General features: G+C 34.3%; 1 protein-coding gene across 1 annotated transcript; it reads left to right on the top strand.

Annotated features, from left to right (window-relative positions):
- Positions 1-3,792: 3,792 nt before the first annotated feature.
- LOC132303606 (putative disease resistance protein At1g50180) lies at positions 3,793-7,104 on the top strand. The gene is made up of 2 exons (XM_059800941.1): positions 3,793-4,653; positions 6,755-7,104. The coding sequence occupies exons 1-2, from the start codon at positions 3,836-3,838 to the stop codon at positions 6,804-6,806; spliced, it is 870 nt and encodes a 289-aa protein (XP_059656924.1). The 5' UTR covers positions 3,793-3,835; the 3' UTR covers positions 6,807-7,104.
- Positions 7,105-9,071: the final 1,967 nt, after the last annotated feature.

Genomic DNA, 9,071 nt, shown 5'->3' with positions numbered 1-9,071 from the left:
ATGATGAGCTCAAGGGCCATTAGCAGGTTGAGGCGTGCATCCTTCAAGCACCCACCATGTAGAGTTTAAAATAAAATTTGAAGCCCAGCCCAATATGTGGACCAGGCTTAGTATTGGGCTCACAGGCGGAGGCAGGCCATAATAATGGGCCACATTATATAACTACTTATATATTATTTATTGAATTTGAATTTATAATTGATTATTTCCTTTATATTACTGGTATATGATATCAATGACTTCTTCTACGTCAAACTTATATAATGGAGTTTTGGCTGTAATTCAAGTTGGGGAATGTTAAAATTTTATGGTTTTATAATACAAAGGAAAAAAAAAAAAAAAAAAATAGTATATATAAGACTCAAGGTTAACAACTTTAAATTAAACACAACTTGCAAAAATCAAAATACCAAAAAAAATTAAGTATAAGTAGTTAGAAAGTCAAGTACCCTCAATTGCAAGTTCCTTTTCGAGACAACTCTTTATTCTTCTAACTAATCACTCAAGCAGTTACATGGTGTTCGGATTGGGATCCGAATCCGAATCCGATAAGAATTTTAGTCGATTCGATCCGATAATCGGACGGATATTTTGTAAATCAATTTGAATCCGATTTGTTAATAAACAAATATTCAATCCAATAAAAATGTAATTTTTTTTATAAAAATTAAAAAAGAAAAAGAAAAAGAAATATAAATTAATGCCAAAAGAAAATTAAAAAAACAATGATTATAAGAAAAAGATATAAAATAAAAGATAAGTAAAATATGAAAGGAAAAGAAAAAAATTTATTGAATCTTTGTTAATGAATAAAGAGTACGATATTATTAGTATGTACATTAAGAGATTTATTAATATGTGAATGAGAATACCACACTATTGTATATATAATATTATGAGTTTTTTTTTTTTTTTTTTTTTTTTTTTTTTTTTTTTTTTGTGGATTACCTATAGTATAAATCTGATAGGAGTATTGATATATATATATATGTGTGTGTGTGTGTAAAATTATTGATAAATAATTATTTATATATATAATTTTATTCGGATCGGATTGAATCAGCATAATTCATATCCGATTTGTTAAGTTAACGGATTATTGGATTTGGATCGTAATCGGGTTATCAATTTTTTTTTGTTCAATCCATATCTGACTAATCGGATCAGGATCCGCTCCATTGACAGGTCTAATGTTGACGTGATTGTCATATGGGCACTGTATCACAATTGTTTTTTATAAATAAACAATTCTAAAAAACTTTGAAAATTAACAACTACACTTGTAGTTGGAGAGACTAAAAACCCAATCCTAATGGTTTAGAGTGCTGTTTGACAGGTTGGTTTGGAGGCTTCCCAACTACCGTAGTTTTTACATCGTAGTGCTTGGCACCTGATCATAAAGCCGGGATTGGTTTTTTGGCAACTCTATCTTCTTATGGTAGAATTGAAACAAAAAAAGTTCTATTTGGGCCAATTCAGTCCAAAATGATACGGTGGGAGGGTTAATGGGGGTCAGCCTCCTCTTTGTCAAGTTTAGGTTCTGACTTTCTCTCTGAATCAGAGTATTAGGAAAGCTATTTTGGCAAACTAAAAAATTTGCTAAATGATGCGAAAAAAATAAAAATTGATAAATATATTCATGTCGATGTCATGTCATTTCATCTTTATCTAATCTAAATATATTCGTGTAAGTTGTAACATCATTTTTTATAATTTCTTCTTGAGCTGTTGATGAATAATAATTTGTGATAATTTATAATTGGTTGTTGTATTGTGTTGTTACATTTTTTTTTTTTTTCCCGGAAGGTATTGTGTTGTTACTTGTTGCCTATTAATCATGACCATATGTGACAAAACGTGCGAGAGAGGAAGACCATTAGAGAGAGAATAAAAGAATCTAAGAGCATTTTTATTGCATATATATATATATATATATATATATGACCATCATTTGGTTATGTAGAGAGTCAAATATTTTGGTATGGGATCAAGGACAGACTCAGAAAAATTATGTGAAGAGGATGATAAAAAAAAAAAAATTAATAATGGAAGGATAGTAATATTTTATGAGTATACAATTGAAAAAATAAAATAATAATAGTACATTACTATTTAAAAAAATGAAAAACAAATCAGAGGAAGAAATTACAGAGAGGTCGCTAGAAGTAGCCACCTCTCTAAGCAAGGGCCCAACAAGCAAGCCACACTTTCCCTCTCTCCTCTCTTTCTCCCCCTAAAACAAATTAAATTATATATAGGAAGAGCCAACCCAGTCAGCACCATACCAGCTGGTGCGGGTTGGGCCGGCCACAAATGTGAAGAGCTCAATAAAGAACACCATAACAGAAATGCCATGAAAACAAGATAATTAATGTATAATTGTTGATGAGAGGAGAGAGAGAGTAATGGGAGTTTAATACTTGAATTATCCTCAATAACTTTCTTTTTCACATGATTCTTCGGTATAACTTTATCACATTTACCTTAAAATTTCACCACTTGCAATGGTTAATTACAACAGCTTGAACTTTCTCATTTTGAAATTCAAATATTTAAATGATGAATTTTAACATCTTATGAGTTTCACCGCCGAGAACTTTACTAATTTTGAAATTAAAAATTTTTAATGGTGAATTTGATTATTTTTATAGGTGCGTAAATATTAGGTGAAATTTCAGCATTATAGAGGTGAAATTCACCGTTGAAAGTGGTAAAATGAAGTAAATATGATTATGTTGCACTGCAAAATCCACTGGGAGAATAGTTGGGACAAAATTTTGATTCATTCAGTCTTTGCCTCTTCAGAAGGGGGAAGTGCTGGAATGCTGCAAGCAGTGTTCATTGGGATTGCCTAATCTAGGTGGCTATTAACCCATGTTTCCAAACAAGACCAATAACCTACCTCATCAATTTAGATAATCATTCTCAAATGGATTCTAGTTTAAAAGCATAAATAGCTGATTTCATGAAGCAAACAAGCTAAATTATGTTTTACATTATACCTTTCTTCCTTATCAATTCATTGTATTCATTTCTTCTTCTTTAATTTCCGAATTCAGCTTTTCTTTCTTTACTGTTTCCATCTTTATCTAGACGAAAGTTGAAGCTGATGCAAATAATAGATTCAGTCATGCTTTTTCTTTTCTATTTCAGTAAGCTATATACCTATAAATTGTGGGGTAGTGTAGGGCCCAAAAGTTGATGCTGCAATTAGGATTCATAGACAATTATGCTGTATTCATTTCTTTATTGTTTCCATCTTTATCTTTAAGATGAAACTTGAAGCTGATGCAAATAATAGATTCACTCATGCTTGTTCGGTAAACTATTTCAGTAAGAAATATATTCAGGATTTGATTAGTGTGAAATTGAAGCATTTGAAATTACAAGTAAGAAAAATATTCATCTTAAGAAGTAAAAAGTATCGGGCATATACTTCCAAACTCAATATTTTAGAAAATAATCTGAATAAATAACATGGTTCATCTGTTTAACTTCTTCAAAGACAAGAATAAGTTTTCTCAGGAAAAAATAAAATGGTCTTAACTTTTTTGTTTTCGTTCTCTCTTAAAATCTTTTATTCTAAAATGTCTCCTCAAAGAGAGGTATCCATTCACTGTGAAAAGAAAGTAATCACTTTGATTGACAATAAGAATAGGTTCTTTTGCTTTTTACAGAACACAACATGAAGTGATGAATCAAAGCAAAGCATAATTATATTCCAAGCAAAGCACAATGACTTGTATTTATTGAAATTCATACTGAGATTGGGGAGCCAAGCCATCAAAACCTTCTGTCTTTATTGTTATCTGAGAGAGAGAAAAAAGAGGAGAGAATGGCAGAGAGTGCAGTAAGCTTTCTGATCAACCAGCTGACACCGCTCCTTCTAGAAGAGGCCAAACTTCTGGGAGGAATTAAGGAAGATGTCGAGTGCATCAGAAATGAATTGGAGGAGATGAGAGCTTTCCTGAGGGTTGCTGATGCAAAGGAAGAGCTTGACCCACAACTTCAAGTATGGGTTAAGCAAGTGAGGGAAGTTGCTTATGACACCGAAGATGTCCTTGATGAATTCATCCTTCGCCTTGCTCATCATCACGGGGATGGTTTCTATGGTTTTCTTCGTAAGATTTGTTGTTCTATCAAGAACTTGAAAGCTTGCCATCGAATTGCTTCTGAGATACATAAAATAAAGTCCAGAGTCGAAAATATACATCAAAGATACCGTGATAGATTTAGTATCTCAGAGCATGGATCAAGCTCCACCACTGTCAACAACAACGCATGGTATGATCGTCGAGGTGATGCACTTCTACTGGAAGAGGCTGAGCTTGTTGGCATGGATGGGCCCAAGAAACAGCTGATTGGGTGGCTTCTGGAGGACAGTCCAAGACTCAAAGTCGTTTCGGTGGTGGGGATGGGGGGTATGGGAAAAACCACCCTAGTAAAGAAAGTCTATGATGATATGGAGGCGAAGAATCGTTTCCAATGTCATGCTTGGATCACTGTTTCTCAATCATTTGATCTCAGAGAGCTTCTCAAATACGTAATTCGAAGACTCTTCGATGAAGCCAAGCAAACGGCCCCTCAAAGTTTGGAAACCATGGACAGCAATGACTTGAAAGCACAAATCAAAGATTTCCTCCAACAGAGAAGGTACGTGCTTGTTTTAGATGATGTCTGGCAAATAGATGCATGGAATGCTTTTAAATATGCATTGCCTGACAACAATAATGGCAGCCGAATACTGCTCACGACCCGCATTGTTGATGTAGCTTCTACATCTTGTGTAGAATCTCCTGATCATGTCTATACTATGAAACCATTGTCCCCACGAGAGTCTTGGACTCTGTTTCGTAGGAAGACATTCCAAGGCAACCACTGCCCTCAACATTTAGAGAAAATCTCACAAAGTATCTTAGAAAAGTGTGAGGGCTTGCCACTTGCAATTGTGGCAATTAGTGGTGTTTTGGCTACAAAAGACAAAAGTACAACCCATGAATGGGAATTGTTTCACCTTAGCCTTGGCGCTCAGTTAGAAGGCCACGGCAAACTTGAGAGTGTGAAAAAGATACTCTCTCTGAGTTACTATGATTTGCCTTACTATCTAAAAATATGTTTTTTGTACTTGGGCTTATTCCCTGAGGATTACGAGATTGAGCGCATGAGATTGATTCGACTGTGGATCGCAGAAGGATTTGTGGAAGTGATAGGGCGACTGACAATGGAAGAAGTTGCTGAAGACTATCTCAACGAGCTTATTAATAGAAGCTTGGTCCAAGTGGCAAAGATAGATGATACTGGAAGGCTCAAAGAGTGTCGCATCCATGACCTTTTCCGTGAAGTAATTACTTCAAAGTCAAGAGAACAAAACATTGCAGCCATGGTAAGCAAAGAAAGCACAACGTGGCCGGAAAAAGTTCGGCGCCTGTCAATTCAGTACACCTTGGGGAACTTGCAGCAGACAAATCGTTTTCCTCAACTCCGTTCCTTGCTCATGTTCTCGGTGGAAGAACCTATATCCAAGTCGTTGAATCCTATATTATTCAATGGGGGGGTTAGGTTGTTAAGGGTTTTGGACCTGAGGGGTGCTTCTTTGAAGATACTTCCAAAATCCATAGGTAAACTATTTCATCTCAGGTATTTAAGCTTGAGGAGAACAGAGGTTAAGATGCTTCCAAAATCCATAGGTAAGCTTGAAAACCTTGAAACTTTGGATCTCAAATACAGCAATGTAACTGAGTTGCCTGTTCAGATTCTAAAGCTCCAGCGTCTTCGTCATCTCTTGGTGTACTGCTACGGTTTGATGAAAATATATGGCTTTAAAGCAATAGTGGGAATAGAAGGTTTGTCTTCCTTACAACAACTCTATTTAATTGAAGCGAGCAATGAGAATGGTAGAATTGTAATGGGAGAGCTAGGGAGACTGACCCAGTTGAGGAGATTGGGGATTACGGAGTTGAGAAGGGAGGATGGGAAGGCTTTGTGCTCCTCTCTTGAAAAGCTGAGTAACCTTCAATCATTGGACATAAGTTCTGTAGAACGGATGGAGGGGATTGTTGATATTCAACAATTGTCTTCTCCTCCTGGGTCTCTTCAACGGCTCTATTTGAGGGGACGTTTAGAAAATTTGCCGCATTGGATAACTTCTCTTCATAACCTGGTGAGACTGCAGCTTCGGTTTAGCAAGTTAAGGGATGATCCATTGCAATCCCTTCAAGATTTGCCCAATCTGATAGATATTGGACTTGTTGAAGCTTACCAAGGGGAGGAACTGTGTATCAAAGCGACAGGGTTTCAGAAGCTTAAGAGATTACAGCTTTGGGGTTTAGAAGGATTGAGGTGGGTGAGAATGGAGAAGGGATCATTGCCTCATCTTGAAAAGCTGATTATTTGGAACTGTAGCTTGGTGGAAGAGGTACCCACTGGCATTCAACATCTAACCAACCTTAAATCCCTTGATCTGTCAGATAAATTGAAAATGACACTGGATCCACACAAACAGGGTGGGGATTATTGGAAAATAGCACACATCCCCAATATTCACATTTCTTGAACTTTCCTGGATAGTCGTTGGGAAGGAGATTATGGAGAGGGAGAGAGAGATGGAGAAGAGTCCTTACAAAGTTGAGATGATTAGTACTGATCAGGTCACCTAATATTTGCTTTTATTTTATTTTTATAGGATAACTGATTTGTTTTTTCTTTATTTATTTTTTTTCCCTTTTTAATATATTATGTCATTTTATTGTTATAGGATAACTGATTCGGGGTATTCCTGGAAGGTAGTTGGGAAGGAAATTATATAGAGAGAGAAATGGAGATGAGTCCTTGCAAAGTTGTTGTTAAGATCATCACTATCTAATGTTTTGTTTTTATTTTATTTTTATGGATAACTGATGTTGTTCTTCTTTTCCCCTTTTAAGTGATTTAAGTTGTTGTATATTGTGTTACATTATACAATTTATTGTGTTTGGAGGAGCCCTTCAAGGAGTAGTACAAGCAACAGCATTTCATTTATTGTGTTTTTGGAAAATGCAAAGTTGTTGTTGAGATCATCACCTACTGTTCTGAGTTTATATTTATTCATTGTTAATTTTTATGTAATGCATTTCATTTTATAGAGACAATGTATAAAAAAAGTCAAATCCAAGAACTTGGATTCCAACAACACTAATAAGGTTGTCCAATTGTGTAATCTGGATAAATAAAATGTTGAACAATATAATTATATAATAGAAGGTTCCAGTTTTTGTCTTTGTTGTTTACTATTTAAGGTAAGGCAGTGTTTGGAGGAGCCCTTCAAGGAGTAGGCACTTTTTTGATACCAAACAAGCAACGTTGGAGTACATGGAGCGATTGAATAGTCAAGTTCAAAAACTATTGAAAATTAATTCAAAATTCAAACAATCATAACTTTCAGTTCGGGTGGAGTTCACATGACCCATAAGATACCACGAAAAGCTTGAGACAAGTTCTACAATTTTTGCCAGCCTCATTTACAATATTATAGTTGTTTTCAAACTCGAAATTAAGTCGTTTCAACCTCATAACTAGTGATATGGCAACTTTTTGGCTGATGATATAACAACTTAACTTTGTGTATTTTGAATGCAATTTTGTCAGGCGAATACATGGTAGGTTTGAGAGAAAAAATAGGATAAAATTATTTATGATAAAATTTCAACCCTAACATAACACTTTTGATAAACGTTTTAGGGGTTAACTCTTTTTCTTCAATAAAAACCTAAATTTCTCGATCAATTTTTATGTGTGAATAATTAAATAAATACATAATCCACTTAAAGTTTTTTAAAACTATATTTCGAGTCCTCTTTCTTTTGAATAAGAATCTTAATGTCCTCAACGATCTACATGCGTGAATAATTTGATAAATTGATCAATAATCTTCATGTTTATTATAATTATAAAGCCAAGAGTGCATAAGAGTGTGTGTATATATATGTGTGCGTGCGTAAGAGTGTGTATTATGTGTGTGATAAAAGTAGAGAAAAGAAAATTAAAGAGAGAAACTTAATTTAATGTTCGTTCTCAATTCCCCTTCAACAAATAATTCATACAACAGAAGCGATAGATCTTCCGACTTCAATTGCCGACTACTCCTCCGAATATAACGTGGTTGGGAATGAGTGAAAAAGAAAGAGATGTTTATGGGAATTTTTTTAAGAGTTACAATGGGATCCAACCACGTTATATTCGTAAGAAGAGTCGACAATTAACGTCAGAAGACCTATCATTTTTCTTCATACAAATGTGTATATACATTATTCATCTTTGAACTTATCTGGTTCCTTAATTTAACTATAACTTAAATACGTTAATATTTCCACAAGAAAGAAAAAGTGTAATATCTATTAAAATTAAAGACATATCTGTCTTTCAAATTTGAGATACATACCATAAATTTTCGAGCCGTGTAGCATTGCTCCAAAACATACCAGATTTATATGTAAGAAATCTCAACGAGAAAAAACCACAAAATTAATAATCCATATTAAAGCAGTCTACTCGATTAAATCAAACTTGACATAGACTTATGCTGAAACCACATTGCTAAACTCAAACACAACCAAGCCGAGTTGCTCTAGACCTCAAACTCACTCCCACCATCTTGCAAACGAGTCGCTAACCTAAAAAACAATTGCTTCGCAAACAGCTTACTCTTTGTAGTGATTTAGTAGATAAGTATTAACTGTCAAAAAAAAAAAGAAAAAGTAAACAAGTATCGTCCAGAAAGAAATCTTCCATAAGTATTTAATGTCTATCAAGATGAATTGACACAAAATGATGAAATGTATATCAAGATTGTCCAAACAATGGTTATACCATCATGCATAATTTTGTACCAATCCAGCTGTGTCACATTAGGGTACAAAATTTAATTAAGCTATGTTAGGGAGCACTGCATCAGCATAAAGCGTTTCAAAATTGAAATTAGAGAAATTTTATTGAAAATTTAATTTAAGTTTTCTTTAATTTCAATTACAAAGGAATTAGTGCTTCAAAATGCAACATTATTTTCAACCATCTTTGTCACAAAAACAAGGGGTTAC

The sequence above is a fragment of the Cornus florida genome, unplaced genomic scaffold (assembly GCF_030987335.1).
Source record: "Cornus florida cultivar Cherokee Brave unplaced genomic scaffold, ASM3098733v1 CherokeeBrave_3.0.0_Hap2_Chr04, whole genome shotgun sequence".
Lineage (NCBI taxonomy): Eukaryota > Viridiplantae > Streptophyta > Magnoliopsida > Cornales > Cornaceae > Cornus > Cornus florida.
Note: the sequence above shows the minus strand (reverse complement) of the source record. Positions and strands in the feature narration are given on the sequence as shown.

What these genes read in the sequence shown, in the direction of transcription:
- LOC132303606 (XM_059800941.1), top strand. Translation starts at nt 3,836, where the DNA reads ATGGCAGAGAGTGCAGTAAGCTTTCTGATCAACCAGCTGACACCGCTC. An exon ending in GATTTCCTCCAACAGAGAAG is followed by an intron (nt 4,654 to 6,754) that starts GTACGTGCTTGT and finishes TTATTGTTATAG; the next exon opens with GATAACTGATTCGGGGTATT.